This window comes from Apus apus, chromosome 3, assembly GCF_020740795.1.
Source record: "Apus apus isolate bApuApu2 chromosome 3, bApuApu2.pri.cur, whole genome shotgun sequence".
In the NCBI taxonomy this organism is placed as follows: Eukaryota; Metazoa; Chordata; class Aves; order Apodiformes; family Apodidae; genus Apus; species Apus apus.
In genome coordinates this window covers 116,952,322-116,976,602 of record NC_067284.1, presented here as the reverse complement: position 1 = coordinate 116,976,602, position 24,281 = coordinate 116,952,322, and the positions used below count along the sequence as shown (strand labels likewise).

Below are 24,281 nucleotides of genomic sequence, written 5' to 3'. Positions count from 1 at the left end.
TTAATTTTGCTGGAACGAGACTGTCTTCTCAATATGACAGTTCTCAACACTTAATAGTTGTTTAATGTTCCCAGTAGGCTCAGCCCTGCACTTTGTAAATCAGCGAGAAATAAAATGAAGGTCTTTATTTTACTACTTCAAAAATTATGGCCCTTTTTGTTCTGGCTTGTGTTTGTATGCTGATAATATATTTTCTGTAAAGGGACAAGGAGCAGACTGACCTGGAAAAGGAAGTATTTTTTTTCTGTAGAACGGTCTTTGATCACTCACAAGACTCGTGCTCTGATCTAAGCTCATTGACATCAGTGGCAGCAGGGCTGCTGTTGGCTTGGGAGGGGGGAGGCTGGCTCCTGTCCACACAGAGGCCACGCAGCAGAAGCAGATGCTAAAAGATAAAGAATACTGAAAGTCAAGAGTTACAAAAAAACCCCTTTTCTTTGCACAGGTTGTTTAAAATGCAACTGGATGTCTTGTCACTTCATTTTTTCCCCCCCTTAGTCCCTCACATAAGAAACTCCAGTTTCCACATCTATTGTTGCTGTTTACCTGCAGGTAAAGCTTGGGTACAGGAAAGGGGAGAGCTTGCTGGACACTTTCCATAGCATGGGAATGGAAGGCCTCCCCCATGGACACTCCTGGGACACTGAAGAATAGAAAAAGGCAAAATAAGGCTCCAGGGAAACCGCCCACACAGCTGCATCTCCCGCAGGAAGAGCCATTCCAGAGAGGGAACTCAGCACTTCGGAGCAGGCACGGTCATCACAGAAGTGGGTAAATGCAGAGTCCACTGAAAAGATAAAGAAACTTCTAATGGGATTGCCTCTCTAGGTGACAGTTTCCAGACAAGGCAGATGAACACAATGAAGTCCAGAGATGAAAAGCCAGTCAGTAAACAGTCCTAAAAGGAATCCTCCCTATCTCACCTGGGGGAAAGAAGGCAACCTTCCTTCTGACACGTATTGGTACCTGCAGAATGACACCATGGTAGTTTCATCGTGTGCCATTCTGCTGGCTAGTTCTTGAGCACATTGATTCAGTAACTGTTTGGTATTCCATATTCAGGAAGTTTATCTCATTTAATTGAATGAGAAAACAAAATGAAACAATACAAATAAACTGTCAGCACAGGTTATTTCAAACAAGGGCCTCCAAGCACTGTGAACATGACATTTAGGCTTGGACCAGGCAACAGAACCTGATTCCTTTCAGCATCTCAGTCAGATGTTTTGTGCTGACCTGGCTCCACAGTTTCAGCTGACTGACATGGACTTACCTCAGTACAAGCAGGCACAGGGTCATGTACACCCTCTGTCCCCCTGAGACACGTAAAGATTTGTTCATTTCAGAGCTTAGTTAGTTAGTTCCTCTAACTTTGGGGCTGAAATGAAGACTGTCATATTGCCACATCTGGGAGCAGAAGAGGTGCTTAGAAAGTGTCAGGTTTGGGGAAAGATGCCATAGAAAAGGAAAGTAAAATTATTAAATACACTGGAAGAGAGAGAACTTGATCCCATGAATTGATATCTGTGTCATTCCCAGTCCCACTACATGTACCCCTCCATGCCTTTTAGGGCACAATTCCATCCAGAAACTGCAATTCATAACGTCTTCCTTCCAAACCTGAATATTTATCTTAATGGTAGGTGTGTCCCAGTCCAACCTGAATCACTTCTTCAGATTCTATTAAAAATCAGGAGTTTCCAGCTAGAGGCTTAGAATTGACTGGATTTTTCACCTCTTTCTCCTTCCACTCCTTTCTCCTTTTGGGCCTGGAGACTCTGGGCAGCCTTTCCAGGGTTGCTAGGGTCTGTGGCTCCAGCTGATGCTGGGTAACTAAGAAAGCTAAACACAAAACACGGGTCTAGAGAACAAAGGTTGATGCAAGAGCTTAGGTCTCTCATGCTTTGACATAGTCAGAACGAGTATTTAGGGGGAGAGGAAGGGAGAAATTGTGTAAAAAGCCATCTACTAAGAAAAGAATGTTTGATTTGGATCACAGGATGTGAGAGTGGAGAACGTATTGCACAACTTTATGGCTTGTCCTTATTTGCAGTGATTCAGTATCCGGCACTGCTCATCCCATTTCTAAAAATGGTATTGAAAAGTTACAGAGCACGCAGAGGTGATGAGAATAACTGAGGAAAGGGAAGAAAACACCTCGTCGTTCTATGGCAGATAGCAAAGGCTGGGTCTGCAGGTCACCCTACAGGTTGCTGCAGAACACTGGTCCTGTGTCCTTCCCCACTACCCAAGGGACACTCAAGCAGGTCAAATCCCAGCAGTTTCTGTTGCCAGAGGCTTGTCCACACCAGACTGAAGGTCACGGACAATCCTGCCTTAGAATTGTTCTCAGCATAACAGGGCATATAGAGCTCCCAGTGTGGAAGACCAGAGGTGAGGCAGGTGCAGCGCTGCGGAGGAAGAGCAACCCCCCACCACAGCCATCTCTGAAGACTCCCCTGCCAAGACCAGCCCTGATGAAGGAATCCCTACAGCCTCAGTGGAACCTCATCCCAAGGTGTTTCCCTCTACCCCACCGCAGGCACCTCCAGGGCATCCTTCCCTGTCAGGGTCACTCCATTTCCTTGCTGCTGCCCCTTGGGAGACAAGCATCCTTCAGACCGGCAGGTGCTCACCCCAAAACAGCCCTTCTCCCACTTTTGACCTTCTCCTGTGCTGATGTGGGAACAGGGGAGCCAAGACAGGGACAGTCCCTTGGCATCCACCTGCCACAGCTGCAGCTCTGGGATGAGCCCTGCTTGCCCTGCCCTCTTCCTGCTGCTGGGCTGGGTTGGGTTTTCTTTTTGTTTGTTTGGGGGGTTGTTGTTTGTTGTTTTTTTTTTTGGTTGGTTTGGTTGGCTTGTTGTTGCTTGGGTTTGTTGTTGTTTGGTTTGGTTGGCTTGTTTTTGTTTGTTTGTTTGGGGTTTTTTTTTTGCCTTGTTTTAAACGGATTCGCAACCAACAGCCATCCAGACTGCAGGGTGTGAAGGCTGGGGAGCCGCTCGTGCAACTTGGGTATATATTTATATATATATATACATCCTAATTCCTGCTACTGAAACAACAAAGGAGGAGCGGGTGGAAAACCCAGGGCAGCCCGCAGCGGCGCTGGGCGGGGACACACCGACCTCATTCATCCCTTGCTGCGGGCAGGGAGAGCGGCTTTCACGTCTTCCCTCTGCCCCCGCGCTCCCGTTTTCACGTTGGGATGCACGAAGGCGATGGCAGGAGCCGGGAGCACGCCTGCCGCGGGGAGCAGCCGGGATTGCTGCCGGGAAGGGCCCGGGAAAACAGAAAAAAAAACAAAACAAACCCAAACCAACCAAGCCAAAACCCCACCGTTTCTTCATTGAGAAAAACCACGCATCCCCGGCGCGGAACGGGGCTGAATAGGTCTCCCGGGCGGAGTCCGGCTCTCGGGGCTCTTGATTCCGTCCTCACGAGGAGCGCTGCGCTACGAGGGACGGGTCGTGACTCCATTACCACTAATTAATTAACACCTCACCACCCCCCTCCCCCAAACCTCAAGGGCAGTCCTGTCCGTCCCATCCCCCTGTTTCCCCCCCCCACAAGAAAGACTGGACCTGCTTGGAGGGAGGGGAGGGGGGGGGGCTGCAGCCAGTCAGCCCGTACTGGTGCGTACTGGTGCGTACTGGTGGACGTGGCTCGCCCGCCGCCGGCAGAGCCCGGCGGGGCTGCGGAAGGACGGCTCACCTTGTTTACCCCGAGCGCGGCGGGCGGCGGGGGAAGGCGGGGCGGAGCGGGGCGGAGCGGGGCGGGTCCCGGCGCGGTGGGCGGCGGGGCCGGGCCGGGCCGTGCCGGGGCGGGCAGCGGGGCAGTCGGGCTGCGCGCTGGGCACCGTGCGGGCGTGCGGCAGCGAGGCACGGAGCTACCCGCGTCCCCGCCACGTAAGTAGCTGCTGGCGCTGCTGGGGAAGGCGATGCCTTGCTGAGGGGGGCCGTCCCTCCGGGTGCGTGTGTGTCTGTGTGTCCCGCCTTGTCCTCGTCCCCAGGAGAAAAAAAAAAAAAAACAACAACAAAAAAAACGACCCAGAAAACCCCCTCAAAATCTGCTCCCTGCAGGTTTGTTTTTTTTTCTCTTTTATTTATTTTTTTTTTAACCCTTCCAGTTTTTATTCCCCAACCGCGGGTTGCCCCTGCAGCGAGCAGTCAGCCCCCTCCTCGCCCTGCTGTTTGGCGTCTGTTTTTTTTTTTCTCGTTTCCTCTCCTCTTTGTCCCTCACCTACCCTCACGCCGCCGAGGCCGGCCCCGTCCCCCCGGCAGCAGCCGCGCTGCGGGGGGGCCCGCGTTCCTCTCCCCCCTCCCGCCGCCGCACTTTTTGTTCTGCCGAGGCGGCCGCGACCCGCACAGCGCGGTTCTTTCCGCCGGCGCGGAGCGCTGCGCGCTGCTCTTCCCCCCCTAACCCCAGCGGGGCGGCTCTGCCCGACCTCCCGCCGCTCGCGCGCTCTCTCTCTTTCTCTCTCCCTTTTTTTTTTTTAATTAATTTCTATCTCGGTGCCGGCCCGCCGCCTGCTCCAAGTTAAATGCTGCCTCGCTCTTCCCCCCCTCTCTTCCCGTCGCGGGGCATTCTCGGCGCGCAGCGGCGAGGCTCACACGCCATCTACAGCCGCTCCGCGGCAGCGCGGCTCTGCCTCGCCGCGGCGAGGGAGGGAGAAAGGACGGTCCCCGCTGCGCGCAGCGCGTTACCTAACCTTTTGTTTCCCACCCCGCGCCGCGCGGGAGCCGCGGCCGCCGAGGCCCGTTCCGCGCCGCTCCGCATCTCCTTGCCCTGCCCCTCCATCCCCTTCCCCGCGAGGTGCTGCCCTCGCCGGTCTGTCCGCGCTCCGCTCCGCGCCGCTCCGCGCCCCCCCCGGGGAACAAAGGGCGTGGGGCTGAGCGCTGTCTCCCTGTGCGCAGGACGCGGCGCTGAGGCTGCGCGCCCGCCGCCGCCACACAAAGGCAGCCGGACCGGACCCAGGGCTCCCGCTGGCAGCGTCTCGGCTGGGCTCCTCCATACTCATGAACATACAAAGGTCAACCCCTATCACGATAGCACGATATGGGAGACCGCGGAACAAAACCCAGGATTTCGAGGAGCTCTCGTCCATACGGTCCATCGAGCCAAGCCAGAGTTTCAGCCCGAATCTAGGCTCGCCCAGCCCGCCGGAGACCCCCAACTTGTCGCATTGCGTTTCTTGCATCGGGAAATACTTATTGTTGGAGCCTCTCGAGGGAGACCACGTTTTCCGAGCCGTACATCTGCACAGCGGCGAGGAGCTGGTTTGCAAGGTAATCGTCTCTCTCCTCCTCCTTCCCCCCGGGGCCGCCCGCTGCCCCGGCTTCCCCGTGCCCGGCAGGAGGGCCGAGCACGGCTCGGCTCGGCTCGGCAGCAGTTGAGAAACAAAAGGCTGGCAGACGGGATTAAAGGCGCATCCTGTAACTTTTCCCTCTCTCCAGACAATGGCCACGTTATAGCGGTGGCCCGGAGCCAGTTCTGCCGCTTTCCCCGGGGGATGTTGTTCTGGAAAGAGCCGTCCTTTTAAGTAGGTCTTAACGTGAGTTCAGATCAGGAGAAAGCCTCATCTTCCCCACTCTCACTTTTCAAAATGGAGTAGGGAATCCCCAGCTAATTTTAAGGTGCTGGGACCTGCCGGCTTCCTCGGTTTTTCCTGTCCCCGGCTCTGTGAGTTGGGGTTCACAAGAGGATGGAGAGGAGGGGTGGGGGGGGTGGTGATCGCTATCAGCTTTGTCTTAAAAAGTGCTGTTTTCAAACAATCCACGTTGAATTAATTGATCAGCCTGAGCTTCCCTCGCCGTGGAGCTTGTTTGCAAACAGCATCCTCCCCCATTGCACAACTGAGCAAGAATAAAACCTGCACACCTACGGCTTTTCGGCGAGCAGACAAAATAGCTTTCCCACTCCTTGCAGCCTGCCTGCTTTTCCCTGCCTCCTCCCGGCTTGCCCCTGCTGCTCACGAGGTGAGCTGTGGGGAAGAGAAACCCACATGCGTCCACGTCTGAGCCGGGAGGTTTGTCTCCTTTAACGGGATGAGGGAATGCCTTCCTTTGTTCCCGAATTGCGGTTCTCATTGTCTGTACTGACCCCAGACTTCTGCCCAGCGAAGTCAGGCAGTGCCCAGCACCGGTCTCTGGAGCCGTTGGAGCAAATTGCAACCTTGCAATGCCGGCTGCAGGGTTGGTATTGTTCCCAAAATACGGAGTGGTTGCCGTTTGGCTGTCGTGGGCAAATTTCTGGTGTGAAACTAATCGCGAAAGGGGAAAGTAGGCATCTCATAGCTTGTTTGTATTCCAGGGATTAACGATAGTATTGCTGACTGCTTCATACTTTCTCACACTTGATTCATAAGAAGTTGTGCACTAGGCTGGAGGCAGGGAAGAGAAAATAATTGCTCCTGTTTGCTATTGGTAAAGATTGCAGTTTGGAGGACAATTTAAATATCCTCACTGATGGAGTTATAAATCCTGATGTTAAGGCGACCTAGGACTTTGTGTGTTTATTTAGGGGAGAAACGGGCCTGTGACTTTGCAGAGGGCTAATACTGCATGCTGAACTGAATGCTTTGTTACTAAACTGAAACAGAACATGAGAATTTCTAGAATGAAAGCCCTGCTCGGTGCAGTAGTACAGTGCTGCACTCTAGGACATTGGCATCCTTTCATGAAATAAACGGATCCCACAAAGCTGCTGCTCTGCATGAAATTATAGGTGAACTTGCATAGCAGTTAGTAAAGCGGGGGCTATGCTCTTTGTTTCCTGTTTGGTTTGCAGGATTAAGACACTGTTTTAATAACAGTATGAACAGCATAACTGCAGCTCTCAAGGAGGGGCTCTTGTTTCTTTTCCTTTCCCGTTAAGCTGCGTGGTTTTGAGCTGCTCCTGACATTTAAATAGTACCAGTTTTTCCATATGTGCAGAGCACGGCTTCGATTTGTGCCCTTAAAAATAGGACCTTAGCCTGAATGGCTAGTTTGTGAAGGTGCAGTTGTCAGTGCTGAACTCGTCTTAATTTAACGCAGCCTTTAAAATGCCAGCAGTATCATCACTACTGGTTTTCAAGCAGCCTTCCAGCAAAGGGACCTGCTATCTGGTATCTTATTGAAGATGCTCGTAGAGATTGCTTGCAGAAACATTGGTTTGGATACCAGACACATACTGATGATTCTCAAGATTCATTTGGCTGCACCCACTGACTGTGCAGATGCCGTTATTTGCTTCAAGGCTCTGTGGCATCCAAACAATGGTAACTTCTCACTTCCAGTTCTCCGCAAGGACTAAATCAGACTGCAGCTTATTGGACATTTGCTGAATTGAGGCCAGGGATCTTAAAAGCTGGGTTACAAAGAAGCCCTTTATGAAAGGTATTCTAGGCTGTAGCAGTATGATTGTGCTTCCCATCTTCCCCCCTTTCAAACGCAGTATTGTTACATATCCAGACCTACTTATTTAACAGTCTGAGAACCACAAAATGTAACTAATTTATATCGGGATAATCTGGTTAGAAGAGAATTCTAGAAAGACTTTTTTTTTTTCATATGAGGGTTTGAGCTCCGTGAATATTCCTGCTTTTATTTTACAGCAGGCGCTTTGTAGAAGAGCCGCTCACTTGCCATGTAGTGGTTAACGAGTTCTGAGATCCAAATGTCAATGAATTCTCCTCTGGAATGAATTAGACACTAGGGATTGTAGCAACACCCCCTTCCCAGCCGGGTTCTGCTGCCCTGGTGCACCAGGATGCCTCCCTGCTGATCCGACCCGTGTCAAACGTGCTGGGTCTGTTGGGCTGTCTGCCTTGAAGGTTGTTCTTGCCTGGGCTGGGGTGTAGCAGCACAGGTCTGTGAGGAGGGGGTGTTCTAGTTTCTTGGGGTTTGGGTTCTTTGTTGTTTTTTTTTGCAGAAGGGGTTTGTTAGGATTGTGCTCTGAAGCGTTAAAATGAGGGGAGTTTGGAAGCCTCAGGTAAAATTCTTGTTGAGCCGTGTCCCTCTCAGGTTGGAAAGCTTTCTAGAGCTTCAGAGAGAGCAGGGAGATGTGCTTCTTGGAGAGGATACAGACACTGGCTGTTGGGATACACATAGTGCAACACAGACAAAAAAAAAAGAAGAGAAACAACTGCAGTTTAAACCAGTGAGTTAGAGACCTGTACCAGCTCTTTATTTATGTTCCGTTAGAATGGCATGTGACTACCTTAAATTACTTCACCAAAGTAACAAAACACGCAAGAGTAAGTTACGTATTAATAGGATTTTTATGCTGGTGGAAATGCCAGTTCCTTGGTTTGCAGAACTGGAACAGTTATAATTAAAAATAAAAATCACTCCTATCAATGCTTTGCTTATGTTCTCTTTTAGCCCATTGGCTTCTGTTATTCTCAATGAAGTCTTTCTTCTTCTTGTAATGTGGGCATTTCTCAATTGACTCAAATACCGATTCATTCGTCATCACTAGATTATAGTAACTTTTTATATTTGGGTTTCCCTGCAGCCTTTTAATTCTTACAGCTCATTCATAAGATCAGTGCTAACATACTTACTGGTTGAAGGGACACTTTGCTTCTAGTGGAGCACTTGATTGAAATGCAGGGAGTTCAGCGTGGTTTTGGCATTGCCTTTTGAAGGATGTTTGTCTGCACTCCAGCAGGCAGGACTGTTTCCCCGCTTGTCCTTCTGATCTTATAAACAGCCATTGTAAAGCTGAGGCTCTGAAAGTGAAAGTGACTTTGCTGTTTGTCAGAGATGAAAGAAAGGCAGGAAGTAAATACGAATAGCGATGGATGTTGCTTTAAACCTGAACGTCCTTACAGCTCTAGTGGGTTAATAAAATCAAGAGAAAGAGGCATGTGTGTCAGGGTGGATTTAATATGGCAGCTTATCTCAGCACAAAGCTACTGGCTGTATTCTTTCTGAGTTTATTTGGATGGAAAACAAAAGAAAAGCATGTTTCCTCCTGAGTGCTGCCCTTGTGCGTTGCTGATCTTCACAGATTAATTCAGATACGTTCTAAATTTGATCAGCTATTAATTAATGAAACTATTCCTGCCACACGCCATTCCTGTCAAGGTTGTGTGTGTGTTCTGTGGGGGGTTGTATGGTCTGTTTTGTCTTGTCCTCAGTTCCTGAGGTTGTGACATCCTGTTTATATGGGTGCAGCTTCAGCACCAGCCTAAATTGTACTTAGAGAGAGCTCTGTTAGGTGTAACTTCACTGTCCTTTGTCTTGCTAACCCTGCTTTTACTGTCATTGTTCCTGCAGGTGTTTGATATTGGCTGCTACCAGGAGTTACTAGCACCATGTTTTTGTCTGCCTGCACATAAAAATATCAACCAAATTACTGAAATAATTCTTGGGGAGACAAAAGCCTATGTGTTCTTTGAAAGGAGCTATGGGGACATGCATTCGTTTGTTCGTACCTGCAAGAAGCTCAAGGAAGAGGAGGCAGCCAAACTCTTCTATCAAATAGCTTCAGCTGTTGCACACTGCCATGATGGTGGACTGGTACTGCGGGATCTCAAGCTGCGGAAGTTTATTTTCAAGGATGAGGAAAGGTAAGAGTCTCCCTTACTTTACGGGGGGAGGTGCCCTGAGGTCAGACCCTCCAAGCTGCAGGACGCCGTGCCCATCACTGTCACTCTGCCATCCGTCTGTGGTGCACAGAAGGGGCTGCACTCTGTTCTCCTCCTGCAGCTTGATGGTGGGGTGGATGTGGCATTTTACCTTCTTGCTTAGGCTTTGGAGTAGAGGAAGTGTGGAGTGCTGGCTGCACCTGTGCCTGGCCTCTGCACACCCTCATCCCTAACAGCAGGGCATCTGGAGGGAAGCTCTGCACAGGTGACTCCAAGAGCTCCACTGTTATTAATGTTGTTAGTGTTAGAAGAGGGAGGGAGCAAAAGATCCAGGATGTCGAAAAGGGCTGGGGACTAAAGTGGCTCATTCCAGTGAGGGGGAGTGAAGAGGAAGATCAGCCGAGTGGTTAATGCTGACATAGGTTCCAGGGAAGGGCCACCAGTGCTTTGAAGGAATTTTTTTCAGAATAGCTTCTTGCTTCCTGAGCTGGGAAGTGTCTGGAGACTGCATTTGAGAGAACTGTGTGGTCACTGGTCATACTGAGACTAGAACTGCTGTGCTGTGTGGGTGCCTGGTTTTAGTATCGGAGCTGTTGTGGTAACTGGGGAACTAAATTATTTTTGTGGTTTTTTTCTCTATGTCTCTTCCCTTTTCACACTCCTCTCAGTAATTGGGTAGTAAATGATTTGGGGAAAGACTATGGGAAGACGAGAAAAATAAAGTTGAATGCTCTGGCTATGTTGTTGAAGTGCTGTTTCTGCTGCTGAGCTGTATCTGCAGTCCTGTACCTTTGCAGACATCATACCCTTTTCCTTCTAGCTGTCAGTTACCATGATGCTACATCCTACATTCACTTGCAACTTCCACATGAAGCACCAGAATAGTGAACAACTGCCACAGTCATGTCAGGCTTTCACAGAGGGATTAAATTGGAACATGACCATTAGGAAAAATACGAAACTAAATGGGTGCAAAGCCTGCCTTTGTGCTTTGTCATGTCTTGGTAGAGGATGAGGGGATGTTTTTCCCTTTTAGTTAAATCCTGTAAATTGTCTGAAAGCTTATTCAAACTGTTGCAGAGTGAAATGGTTGTTCTGGAGAGCTTTGTTAAAAATAACCAGTGCATATCAATTCCATTTGGGGCTGCTTGGGGAAGTTATAAGCAACAGCTGAGGCACATAAGTTTTCTGCAGGCTCAGTAAGTCTGTGGTCTGAGAATTACAAAATAACCTAATACACAATTCAGTCAGGAAAGAGAATTTCCTGGCCTTAAAACAAAAAGGACAGCCATCTCTCCTGTTTAAATACTCTCTGCTTATATTTTACTACATGCTGAGTTTTGCAAAATAAATTTCTCATTTTAATCTCAACAAATTGAAAAATAAGACATATTTTCACTTCTTAATTCAGTTCAGGCAATTCTCTTCAAAGCAAGTAGTTAGTCCTTTTTTTTTTTTTTTTTTCCCTACCACAGCCTGAATACATATGATTACTCATTCCTCCTCTTCAAATAAAAAAAAAAAAAAGAAAAAAAAGGCTAAAGTGAAACTAGCTTGATGTCCATTCAGAGAGAAATGCAGAGCAGACAGATGCAAACTGCACTTTCACAACGTGGAGTTTAATAATTAAACACCATTCTAGCACCTTTGATGCAGATAAGGAGGAGGCTTGTACAGAGTCCTTGAGGGGAGGGATTGTTTTCTGTTGAGTCTGATAACCTCCTAATGTTAAAATTGATTTTGTTTTGTTTTTGTTTGTTCCTGGGGATATATGTGAACTTGTGTGGTCTTGTACAAAGACCAGGACTCGGGGGAGCCCTCGGGCTCACCCCTGCTTTCTGCCCAAAGTGAAGGCAGCCTGGGCTGAGCTGCAGTGGGAGCAGACCTGGGCTGAATATTTTGGAACTCACACCCTGCTGCTTCCTAGGAACTGGATGCAGCACGAGGCACAGGGCCAACAGCCTTTAGCCACCCAAGATGAGTGGTGCGTAGTGTAATAGTAGTGTTGGGTTTTATGAATGTTTTTAATGTAACTGTAGTCTGCAAAATCACACGCTTATTCGTGTTGAGCAGTGTCTTTTAATTACACAATAATTCCCTTTAAAGGTCAAATACAACTTGCTGGTTATTTTTAAGATAAAGCACAGTGTGGTTTTCTTCTGGATGTAATGTTGATTCGTGAGTAGGGAGGTATTGTAATCCTTTCTCTGCTAAATAAACAGAGATTGAATAGTCCCCAGCAGCGGCTGTCTTTTTTCTTAGCTCTGCTCATCAGACTGTAATCAGTCACCACTTTCACTCTGCTGCTATATATAGGCTGAAAAATCTTCCTGACCCTTCTGGGTTCACGGAGGTGTTGGTGTCTTGCTTGCACCCCAAGCCCAGGTTTCCCTGGGGCTGCTGGTGAGGGTGCCAGCCGGCTGAGCGGCTGTGGGTGGCAGAGCCTGGGAGGTGGGTGCTGCCTGCCGAGCATCTTTGGTACCTCTGATGAACCCAAGGAGGAAGAAAAGAGGTGAAAATGATGGTTTGGGGAGTGTGCCTGGACCCTGCTGCTGAGTGTCCCCTGTTCTTCAGCAGTCCTTTTCCTAACTATTTCTTCAAGTCTGTTTTTCTGCAGTTCACCTATAGTACCTACTGCTTTGAAGCAGTCTCTTACTGAAGACTGTTGCAGCTTGTATTTTGGTGGAAGATGGGAAATCCAGCATGAAGGCAACACATGAATGGAAAACTTGCTGCTTTTATTTATTTATTTATTTAGTGAGCTACTTGTCTGCTTTTAGCTGAGAGCTGCCAGACTGGAGGAGCCAGAGAGAATGTGAAGGATAGGTGGATGTAGTTCCATTCATTTAGAAAAGAAAATCAATTAAAGCTTAGTTCTTCCATTGATCTTAATGATATCCTGGTAGTTTGAGATGACATTTGAGCTCCTGGACTTCAGCACGGGTGCATTGAAGCTCTTTCCACCTCATTCCCATTATCTAAATTACAGGTGGGATTTGAATGATTCAGGTTTCTGCCTTAGCAGCATCATGACTGTTCTTTGTTACTCCTGATGTCACTGCTAAGAGTGCAGGTTATTTTGGATCTTGCAAATTGCAGTGCCTTGGGATGCCTGTAATGATGGGGAAGTAAGGAGGTGGGAAAAATACTGTTGGAGGCTGGTAGTGCTGGACATCTTGTAGGGGTCCTAGTCTTCCTCATTGTGTTCTCTGTGATGGTGTGTTGCTTCTTACTGCTGCAAGTATGTAAATAGATCATCATAAAATGAAATGCAAGATTCCACTGTGTGGAAACAAGCAAAACCAATCTGTATTTCAAGGTACTTTAGCTTATTTTAATCCCGAGCTGCAGGAATTTTGAAGATACGGTAAATTGCATTCCATGAAAATGATGTGTGCTGTTGTCAAGCTCCTTAGGTCTTACATGGCTTTGTTTCTGGTTTGGTTTGTTTTGTTTAAAAGGAGGTTGGGGGCTTGTGTTTTTTGGGCTCTGTGTGTGTGTGTGTCTGTGGTCTTCTAGTATTGAAATTTCAGAGTTAAGCCCCTTAAAACTGCAGCTGATCTTGATGAAGCAGAACTTCTAATGGAAGTGTTTTGTGAGGCTGGGTTAGGAAGCAGCAGCACATCCATTAAATGGGGGCAGTAACTTTCAGAGCACTGAAAATATGGAAAGGAACACTGACTTGCCATGCTGGGTCACACCAGGCTTTCTAAAGTACCTGTTAAATTCTGGAATATTAACAAAATTAGGTCCTTAAACTTCTGAATAAAACTTGAATCCAAAGCAGTGGAGATGAGTTAAGACATGTGGTTTTGTACGTTTTCTGCTTCCATGCATATTGGTCATTTTTTTTTCTTGTCCTGCTTACTAAGCCAGGTCAATGTTGATGTTCTGGGGCTCTTGCTTTTGATTTTTTTTTTTTTTTTTTTTTGCTATGTTCATGTCACGTTTTTTTCAGTTGTACAGCCTGTCCTGGTAGTAGGCCCTTGGGCAGAGGCATGTGCCCTCCTCCTAACTGGTGTCTCACAAGGATGGTGCAGAATGGGCAAAGCTTTGGAGATTGTGCTTAAAACAGCCCTAAACTCTATGTAGCTAAGAAAGCAGTTCCTCAGTCTGATATATACAGCAGATACTTTTGAGTAAGAGCCACCTCAAAGGTCTCGGAATTAAATCAAGTGTTGGTTTTTCCAGTGATTTTTCTTAACACCAGAACATTTCTGCTGTCAGGGAATTATTAATTTCTTCAGTGCATTTTTAAGCCTTTAATTATATTACAATATTAGCTGTCGTAATATTTGAAGCTTAAAGGCCTCGTGCATTCATCATACTTGTTGAAGGGAAAATTAAAATAATTTTGGTCTTTAGATATTGTAATTTTCCTGTACTCTTTGAGTAAATATGAGCTATGGTAGGCAGGTAGGCTTCAATAAAAATAAATAGAATTTGACACTGTTCTCTGTGCCAGGGGAATGCAGCCAGCACAATACACTGATTTAGAAAGCCTCTGTTAGCATCACATATGTATTTGATGCTCTTATGGTTTGGTTTGTTTGTTTTTTTCTTTTTTACCCCTAGAATTTCTCAGCTTTGAGTGGATGTGCATATATAACCTTTTTCCAAGTAGACCTTTCACTTTCCTATAGTTAGTAGTAAGTTTCCTCCCCAGCATTTGTCAGATTCTCATGCAGTCAGATCCTTTCCCCATGTGGTGCTAGAGCTTCCTGCTTTGCTTAGGGTTCAGGAGAGAACAGGTAAGTTAAGGCTTTTCCTAGAGAGAGTCCTAAAGTGGAAGAAAATTAAACACAACAAGAGTGCTCTTTAAATAGGAGAAGATTTAGAAATAATACCTATCTTCATCTGGGTTTTCCTTTAAGCACTTCACATTGCCCCTAATGGAGCACAGAACCAAAGAGCTTAACTCCTTCAGTAGTGGAGAATCATAGGTCAGATTTCGACCCAGAAGTTGTTATTTTGAATCTTCCTAGAAGATGAGGAGGAAGGTGAATTTCTTCACAGGCAGCAAATCTCTGCTGTCAAACTTCAGATGAGGGATGGGGCAGTTGCACAACTGTTTTCTGCAGAAGGGTTTGTGCTGCCTTTTGCATCCCTGTGCTTGGTTTACTGACTTTTCTCTGGGAGAAATGCACTTGGGCTTTGTTGGGTGTGTGGTGCCCTTCCCAGTGGGCTGCAGGAGGCTGCCTGGAGATGTGGAACAGCATGCCAGCCCTGTGAAGTGCTTAAATCTCCTCCCCAGGGCATAGATAGTTTTAATTGGTGTGCCTAAGGTCATAAATGAAAGCAAAAGCCAGGGAAAAGTTGGCTGCTGGCTGGCCCCAGGCTGGGGACTGGAGCTCCAGTGGACCTTGAGTCAGCTCAGGGCTCTTCTGCAAGACCATGAGTGGTGAGAGCCTTTGCTCTGCACCAAACTCTGGAGTTTACATCACGTTTTGCCCTCGGACTGTGCTGTCTTTAGGTATTTGTCTCATAGTTGGAAACGTATCTTCTTTGCTTTTCTTTCTGTCTTCCTTCTCACGCTCTAGCTCTGCTGATGGGTGGTGTGGGGGGTGCAGCCCTGTGCTGTGTTCGGAGCAGGACGGGAGCCCTGCTCGGGGGGGCCTGCCTTGAGGCTGGAAAGCACTGCTGCAGGTTGTCCCTACATCTGCCCCATCTCCCCAGCCATGCTGTGGGACATGCCCAGAGGTGCCTCTGGCTGAACGCTCTGGTTCGTGTGGGCTTTGTTGCCAGGTGTGGTTGGCACTGAGTGCCTGTGATCAGGTGCCTGCCATGGGATTGATCTCTCCAAGGAGAGGTGCTCTGCAGTCCCTGCAAGTCGATGTCCCTTGAGACATCTTGCATATTAGGAGTTCAACAGGTGGTTGTTTTGAAGACTTGAAAACCTCCATCCATAGACTCAGAGCAAAATATTCCATGTTCACTTTTAAGTGGAGCCTGAGGATATCTGTGGCATCTGTGCTGGGGTGAGGAGGGGAAGCAGGGAGCCCAGCTGGCAGCAGCTGCACTGGATTGTCATGGTGAAATTCTGCTGCTGCCTTTTTTTCTTATTGTCCTTCTTATCACACTGTGAGGTGACTTCAGGCTTGGGAGGGAGAGGAGAGGCAGAGGTTGTAAACAGGAGCCAAGCTGGGGCATATTTAGTCTTAAACACCTGCTTCTTAGAAGATGCTTATTGCTTGGAGACAGGTTTTACAGATGCGTAAGCAAAATGTTTTCAGGGGGGTTGTGAAATAAGGGGCCTGCTTTATTTTAGAGATGCTGAGCACCCACTGCTGGCTCAGAATGTGTAGGGCTTCTTACAGTATGCAGCTGTGCTAACAAAATGTTGGTCCTTTCCCTGTGGGACTTCACCATGCATCATAGGAGAAGACCTAGAAAAGCTGGGGGAAAAAGCAGTTGACAGCAGAGCCGTTTAGAACTCCAACCTTCAATGTGATCTAAGAAGATAAAGTGAGGTGAAGTAGCTGCCTAGAGCCAGATCCTTATCAAGTAATAGACTCCTCGAAGTATTGTGACTGAGCCCCTCACATTGCTGCCTGCCTACCTACTTTTTGGGGAATTTGTTGCCTCCCTAGGCGATAAGGAAGAAACTTAAGTATATGGTGTATGGGAGAGGCTGTTCAATCAGTGCTCTTAATCGTGTTGTGAAGCTGAGGTCTGTGGGACCCCAGCCCTTCCTTGAGGTGTGCGAGGCGGTGGTCTCAGAGCCTTTTGTTTTAAGTGGAAGTCTGGAAGGAGACCACAACAGCTTCAAACAAGGTAAAAACCCTCAGCTGTGGGGTCCTGCAGGTCAGCAAGGGGGTGTGGGGCCGGGCTGAGTGTGCTGGTAGCATCCCTCTGGAGGAAGGATGGGGGACGTGTAATCTTCAGAGGCTTCCTCCTCCTGCGGAAGTACCAGCCAGGGAATCTTCCCTTAGGAACAAGGTTCATCCTGTAAACCTCTTCTGCCTGCAAGTCCCGGTTGTCTTTCGAAACACGTCCTTGAGCCTGCTTCATTATGCAAGAGACAGTTTTGGGGTGTATTTGTGTTTTTCCCCCCCCCCTGCAGTTGTGGTGGGTGTTGTGCGGTGAGCTCCCGGGCCGCGCGCTGTTCCGCGCGGGGAGGGAACTGAACGGCGGAAGGAGCAGGATTCACATTGATGGCAGAACGTTTCCCCTCTGATCCCGAGTGCCTCACCGCCCCTGGAGGAGACCGGGTAGTTCTGAGTTCAGGATGAGCCATTGCACCCAGCTGCAGATCAGCTGCGCGGGGTTCCGTGGGCTGTCTCTGGCAGCAGCCTGGCCCTGCGCTATCTGGGGGAGATGCCCTTTGTTAACAGAATCAGTTAGCAAAAGAGAACTGTTCCCAGTGTCGAGCTTCCCTTTTATTCCCCCCTCCCCTCCCTTCCTTGTGGCTCTAATGACACGATTGCATTCATGCTCGTTCCATCCTTATGATGGGGTGCTAGCTACTGACCTTGATTAAATGACCTGTGAATTATTGGCCACAGAGGAGCAATCCCTGATCTACCGGGCAGTTGATGGCTTGAGTGCCTCTACCTAGGGAAAGGCTTTCCTGGCCTCAGTCAGAGTAATGTTGAAATATGAGAGAGCATTGCTTGGGTGCCTTCATTTTTCATGTGTTGGCTAGTTTAGGGGGAATACTGTGGGGCACTTTTTCCCTATAGAAGTTGCCATTTTATATTTACCTGCAGTCATATTAACAAAACTGCTGTTTGGATGGCCATGGCGATTGTTTGTCTCTGGAGAAACGAGGCGGCTGTATAGACTCAGTAAATGTTGATCATCTAATTTCGAGCCAGCCTGAACAGCAATGGCATTTTGTACCTGGAGTGCCTGAAGCAGGATGGCCCCTTCTGTCCTCTCCCAAAGCAGCCGATCTGGCTGTCATCTGGGGGATGATGCTGGGCTAAAACTGTGGTTCTGCTCTGCAGTCAGTGCTCCCAAAATGGTAACAGAGGCTCAGCTGTGCTTCAGGTGTTCCCATGCAGATGGCTTCAGGGGCAGACTAGAAGCAACTGCTGTCATTGATTCAGGCATGGAGCCCTTTACTACTGTCTGTTGATTCATTGCAGTGGAGATACTTTCCTCTGAAACACTCACGACTTTCAGTCAGTATTTCTGCTTTAAATGTTCCATATTTTTATTTTTTTTTTCCTCCTGCCTTTTGACCTTAGAGCCCTCTGAATAATTCCACTGACTTTGGTATGGAAATTGTGTTTGTTTTTTGGAGAGCAAGTGTGAATGCCGGGTTCTTATGGCCCCGGCTTGGGTGTCAGAAGGCAGGATAGTAGGCTGCCAGCAGCCCCTAAGCTCTGCAGGGAGGAATAATGGGAATCACTCTGAATGAAAGTGTAGGATGTGCAACAAAGCTGTGTGCCAGAGAAGGGTGCTAACTCAGGAGGTTGCATTGAAGAATCTTCTGGAAGAGGTTTAATTGATTAGGTTTTGTTACATTACTGAAGAGCAAAGTCTGAATGCAGTCAAGTAATGAATGGCATATTGATAAGAAATTCAGAGTGGTATTGTTTTTCATGGGTTTCCCTGACGGTTTCTATGGGGACAAAGACGCATTTCCCGTCTGAGTGCTGCTGCTGCCCTCTGATTGCACTTCTGTGGTTTCATTCACCAGTAATGGGAAAGCATTCATAGGCAGAATAGCTTCCCCTTTTTAAATAGCCATGATTCAGGCTTGTAGGCTTGCTTCTTTTTTTTTTTTTTTAATGCATTAGACTAATGCAGTGTTTTATCAATGATCTGATAGATGCATAATGCTCTTTTTTCAAGTGCTTATTCAGGGTCTGCATTAAAACTTGAAATTATGTACTGTAATTACGTAAGCCTGGACAAAAGTCTTTGTTGCCCTACAGTATGTCTACAAAGTGATTCTCATCCGGCTTTGGCAGTAGCTTACGTTTGAACTTTAGGGATTAATTTTGTTGCAAGCAATTGAATGGTCAGACCCAAATGCTGATGCTTTCGGAAATTTTTTTTTTTTTCTTTTTTTCTCCCGTGGGGGTCCTTCAGTTGGCTGCTGCGAGTTAATTATGGAGAGAATGAGAGTTTTTTGGAAATGTGACTTGATTAAGAAGAGAAAAATACTGTCCTTTTTCTGCTCTGTGCAGGGAGGTGCTTCAAAGCTTGACTGTGATTTCACATCTCAGTATTTGGTTTTAAGTCTGTCCCTTGCCTGCCAAGTGTCAAATCTGGGGTTGTCCAGTTACTCCGCGATTGGATGCACTCCCCACCTTTTGCTGTGGAAGTTCTGTGTTCTCAGAAACTACTCGGAATTTTCAGGGTCTGTTTGTTGCTGTTGGCTTTTCTTCTTTTTTCCTGGGTATTCGATTTCGGCTCTTCCTTTGAGAGAGAGGGGAGTGTGTAGGGGGAGAGAGATTGCTTCTCATCCAGAGTTATCTCTGCATTTTTGTGTATTTAAACTCCCCTCTTTCCTGTTCTACTCCACCAATTTCCCCCCCAACCAAAAAAAAAACCCGAACCAAAACAAAAGCTCTTTGGCTTGCAGAAAAAAGAGCTCTTTTAGGTAGTGCTTGAAATGCGGAGGAAGGGAAGGCTAGCCAGGGCTGGAAGCTATTTCTCTCAGAGATGGGGTGCTGTGCAGTGGGAAATAGCAGCTCCTGTGCCAGACTGCTCCTTTCTGATTGCCTGAAAAAAACGTGAAATGCCTGCAAAAAGGGGGAGAGAGCCTTGCTGTTTGCACCTGTGCGTTACCCAGTTGCAGCAGGATGGATGGCAGGTTGTGTTCTCTCTGCAAGGCTGAGGTCTGGAGATGGTCTCCCCAGCCCTGGCTCCATGAGAGGGGCTCCAGCAGGTGGGGATGGAAAACCTGCTGTGTCCCCCTGCTGCAAAGATGCTCGGCCTGACATATGGAAATGGGAACACCGGAGTGGTCTCTTGGGAGGGGGGGAAAGTCACACTGAGGGCCTGTACCGGGCAGCATGCTGGAGAGTTGCAGCTCCTGCATGGTTGAAGGTCCAGGCGTACCTGCACAGTGCCCACCTGGGCTGGAGCTCTGCTTCCTGCCAAGGCAGCCATTTCTTCCCTTGTTCCTTTACTCACCAAGGTGTCACTGGTTGAGGGTTTGGGAGGAAGGCGAAAGGTTGTGGTTTTGTTTAACTCGGAACCTTTTGTTTCCTCAAAGCCTGTCAGCTCAGCAGGGTGAAAAACCTGGTTTGAGTGCTTGCTTCATTTGGCCACAGCTTCTGGAGGAGCAGGCAGATAAGGGCCAGCTGTTGTTCCGTTTGCTTGCTCAAACAAAACCTGCTGTAGCATGCGCAGAGGGCTGCAGGCTGCAGCACCTTGCGAGAACAGCCAGGCAGGGATCAGCTTTTTGTGTGCTACTTCTGTTTTTTTACTAACAAGAAATGATTGCTTCTGCTGGAGTAAAAGTTGAGGGGTTTTTGATACCTCTTGCAGTCTGTTCTTTCCTGTTTTGTACCACGTCTGTTGTAGGAAATAGATAGGGAATTCCAGTAATATTCTAGAATATAAAAGCTGCTTTCTCTAAATTCTTTGGCAACTCACAGAAACGTAAAACAGGAGGGCAGAGCAAGCAGCGTTGCCCTGTGCTGTTGACACTGGGATGGCAGGAGAGCGTGTGTGTGGGTGAATTCCCTCCTGTAAGTTGTTTATAAATAGCACGCTCTGCCCTGCTCCCTGTGTGTGTGTTCTGCTTCTGTTAGTTAGCAGGAGTGAGCCGATGCTTTCCTGTCTGGCAGCTCCGTGACTTAATGCATGTTGGAGTAGCTGGCCTCACCGTTTTACTGCTACGCGTACTTTTCTGTGGAAAAACTGAGGTGGGTAATGCAAATGGAACCTCAGCTCATGTCCCTGTCTTCCCTTTCATTTCCTCCTCTCTGTTCTCTGCCCTCCTTGGTATGTTGTGTTGTTGTTTTTTTTTTTCCTCTGCGCGTTTCTCCTCTCTGCTCTTCCTGTGCTCTGCAGGTGCAGGAGCATGTTGAAGCTGAGCATCGTGAAAGGACTCTTCTCTAGTCAGTCTCTGGTTTTTGGACCCTGTGAGCTGCGTATGGAGGGAAATTGCTGTGGTCTTGAGAATTGTAGTTACTTTCCTCCTTGCAGCCAGCTTCCTGTGTGAGGTACTGCTGCTGTGAAGTATTGTTTGAGTGCTCATGAGGGGGTTGTCCGTGGCCAGACGTGCCTGTGCCGTTAGGCTGGCAATGGGTAATTAATCAGGAAGCAGGTGTGTTGCACAAACCCCATCAGTGTCCACACGGGAGGAGAAAACACTGGCCTGTTTGAGGAGAGAAGGAGCTGCCTTGACACACTGTGCTTGGGAGCCAGGTATTCTGACTTCTGCATTTATGACTTCCTGATTCGAGGCGTGTTGCCAAAGGGGCTTTCACCTCTGCTAGTAAATGTTTCTAGCTGTTGAAAAGGTCCAAGTGTCATGATGAGAGTTTATGGCACAGTTGCCTGTGGAGTACTCCAAGGAGTAAAATGCGCTTCTGTTGGTTCAAAGAAGATTGTGCTGAGCTGCCCTGGAACCCAAGGCTAAGCCAAAGCTGGCCCAGCTGTCTTCTGCAACTGCAGCCTGAGCAATGTAGTCTTCAGTACACTTTTAGGAAACAGGGCTCTCCTTGTCTCTTTTAATGCCTGTTAAATGATGTGCTTCAGTTGAGAGAGGAGAGTTCTGCTTTCTGGGATGAAGTTCATTCCCTTCTTGTGAGTGTCTGTGGTGAGGGAACACGGCCGTGACGCCCGGCTAAGAGTGATCCTGCAGCCTGGGAAAGCTGAGGGACAATAATGCCCAAAGTTGAGTTACGATGCTGAGTTGTTGAAAGGAAAGCCTGCACTACTGCTGGGCCACTCTTCCACCCAGATGTGCTGGACAAGTCCTGTTGCATTGCACTGATCTTGCCCTCAAAGCTGACCACTGCTGGCAGATTGTCTGAAGGGTAACTGGTGATCCTTTGGGATGCCCGTGACAGGGGCAGACTTTTAAATATAGCTACAGATGCTAGCAATGAGAATTTAAAGGAAAGAAAGGTTATGTTCGCCTAGTGCTGTGACAAGCAAGTTTTGCATAATTTTTTCTGCTCCTGTGTGAGATCCGTAAGGGAGGAAAATTATCTCTGGCTTGCAGAGATAATTACTGCAGCACGATGACGAGTTCACAGTGCTCTGCAGGCAGGAGGAGTTTGCAATCTAGGGAAGACATCCCTGTCATCTCTCTGCAAGCCCTTTGCTAGACCCTCCTGTTGTTCCAACGTGAGGAGCTCCTCTGGTCTGGCTGGGTAGATGTGCTTTCTGTTAATCTTGGCATCCAGCTCACCTGATCTCCCTTGGCCCGAAGGTCTGTTGAGGAAGACTCTAAATCTGTTAAACTTGCTCTTCCCTAGTGCTTGGGTAGAGAAAAATGTTGGTTGGTCAGAGGGATCATTGAGGGTCAGAGTGATGATTTTATTCCTGTTGAACCTTGTGGAATTACAGGTGCAAGTAACTGCTCACCAGTGTGAAGGTGTCAAAACAACCTTGTCTATTCAGGGCTAGACTTCTGTTTGGGCTTGGGTTCTACACAGGCAGGTTAGAATGCAGACAGCAGAAATGATTTTGAGGTTTCTGCCTCTGGTTGGAAATCATGTCTACATAAAGTTCACCAGAAGAATGAATATGGCAATTACTTTTTATCTTTTTAAGACTTCACTAACAAGTTTACTGGACATAAGTGTGTTTGAAACCTTGTAGCTGTGTGTGTGGCCAGTATTGCATGTCTGTCCCTAACACTTCTAAGCAGTAAAGAAGGGACAGTGTCAGTGATCTGTAACAAGTGCTGTGAGTGGGGTTTTAAACCCAAGCATTTCTGCAGTTGTTGAATTCTGTAGAGTACAACTGTTACCAGCATGTAACTGTATCAGCCCAGAGTTTATATTTGGAAGTTTACTTAACCTTGATTGTTTTGGGTTTTTTTTGCCCACAGGACTAGAGTGAAACTGGAAAGCTTAGAAGATGCTTATATTTTAAGAGGAAACGATGACTCTCTTTCTGATAAGCATGGATGCCCAGCCTATGTGAGTCCAGAGATCTTGAACACAAATGGCAGCTACTCTGGCAAAGCAGCGGACGTGTGGAGTCTAGGTGTGATGCTTTACACCATGCTGGTTGGACGCTATCCTTTCCATGACATTGAGCCTAGTTCCCTCTTCAGCAAGATCCGTCGTGGGCAGTTTAACATTCCAGAAACTCTCTCCCCCAAGGCAAAATGCCTGATCCGTAGCATACTGCGTCGGGAGCCATCGGAAAGGCTGACTTCCCAGGAAATTCTGGACCATCCGTGGTTTTCTACAGATTTTAATGTATCGAATTCAGGATATGGTGCTAAGGAAGTATCAGATCAGCTGGTGCCTGATGTCAACATGGAAGAAGACTTGGACCCATTCTTTAACTGAGCACAAAGACTGGTGTTCAGAAGGTACACAACCTGGAGATGGACACATGAAGGAGCCCTTCCTGACCGTGTTAAATCACACCCTGCATCAGCCTAGCTTGGTAGCAAAAGACACTCAGAGGTCCTCTGGTTGAGAAGGAACCTCCACAAGGAGCTAATCCAACAAATGTAGCATGGGGACAGACTGGGGGGGGCGGTGGGAGCTTGCTATCAGGTTAGATTGATTGGGAGGAGAAAAAAGGCAGCATGGAGCAATTGTAGCTTCTCACCTTTTTGGAGCCAAGGAGACTGCACATGCCAGTTCTGGTGCAGCTGTATCACTCCTGTTTCTGTTCCATTAAAAATAGTGGTAACTCACAAGAGATAGAAACTTTTTTGCCTCAGCTCACATCTTGGCATCGCACTGTTAGAGATTTAACTTCAGCCATTATTCAGGGAAAGTACAATTGGCTAACTCTCTTTTTTTAATCGGATGTCTAATAATCAGTGGGATTAATTTAAGAAAAAAAAAATTAGGTGCACAAAGACGGACATGAAAAGTGGGTGCTAAAACCAAAATTTCGGTTCATGTCTCTTGATAGCTATTTTCAACTCATTTCTTCTAAATAAACTACTTAATATTCTTGTCAGGAAATGACATTTTAATGCTTTGTTCCCTTAAGGGGAAGTAACTGTCATTTAACAAGCTGTTCTGTTTTGTGTCAAATGGTTTGTTGCAGGAAGCTATTACAACTCGAACTTCCAGATGCATTACTGCTATAATGGGGGGGGGGGGGAAGAAGAAAACTACATGATTATTTTTTTTTAAAAGGTATGAGATACTGGCTTCCATATCTGCCATGCTGCACGTGTGTGACTAGAGAGGGCAGAAAGCCCTGAGTCCTGTCGCTATCTGAGAACCCATCTCTTCTGTAACTGACTGGCCCACGTGTAAATAGAGGGCTCTTTATTAGTGAAGAAGAGTATTGTGGGGTTGTTGTTTTGTTTGTTTGTTTGTTTTTTTCCTTTGGATTCCTCTTGACTTGGGTAAAGAATTATTTGGGTTTGGTTTTTGTTTATGTCCAGACTAAGAAATAAGAGGGTATTAATAAGCTGAACATTTATATTACAGATATTCCTCTTGAAACATACACAGTAATATGCACCTTTTGTATTGTCAAGACTTATTCTATTTATTGAAGAAAATGTCACAGTAGTGATGTATTAAGCCAGTACTTCAATTACGGGTTGACTTGGGATGACATGTTACATGCTGTAGTTAACACA

The 24,281-nt window shown here is 47.4% G+C and overlaps 1 protein-coding gene across 1 annotated transcript; it reads left to right on the top strand.

Annotated features, from left to right (window-relative positions):
- Window positions 1-3,828: 3,828 nt before the first annotated feature.
- TRIB2 (tribbles pseudokinase 2) lies at window positions 3,829-23,787 on the top strand. The gene is made up of 4 exons (XM_051616317.1): window positions 3,829-3,908; window positions 4,917-5,288; window positions 9,267-9,559; window positions 22,548-23,787. The coding sequence occupies exons 2-4, from the start codon at window positions 5,019-5,021 to the stop codon at window positions 23,014-23,016; spliced, it is 1,032 nt and encodes a 343-aa protein (XP_051472277.1). The 5' UTR covers window positions 3,829-3,908; window positions 4,917-5,018; the 3' UTR covers window positions 23,017-23,787.
- The last annotated feature ends 494 nt before the right edge of the window (window positions 23,788-24,281 follow it).

Excerpts from the sequence above, each read along its gene's own strand:
- TRIB2 (XM_051616317.1), top strand. The coding sequence starts at position 5,019 with ATGAACATACAAAGGTCAACCCCTATCACGATAGCACGATATGGGAGA. Across the intron at positions 5,289-9,266 it reads GCGAGGAGCTGGTTTGCAAG|GTGTTTGATATTGGCTGCTA; the intron begins GTAATCGTCTCT and ends TTGTTCCTGCAG. Across the intron at positions 9,560-22,547 it reads ATTTTCAAGGATGAGGAAAG|GACTAGAGTGAAACTGGAAA; the intron begins GTAAGAGTCTCC and ends TTTTGCCCACAG.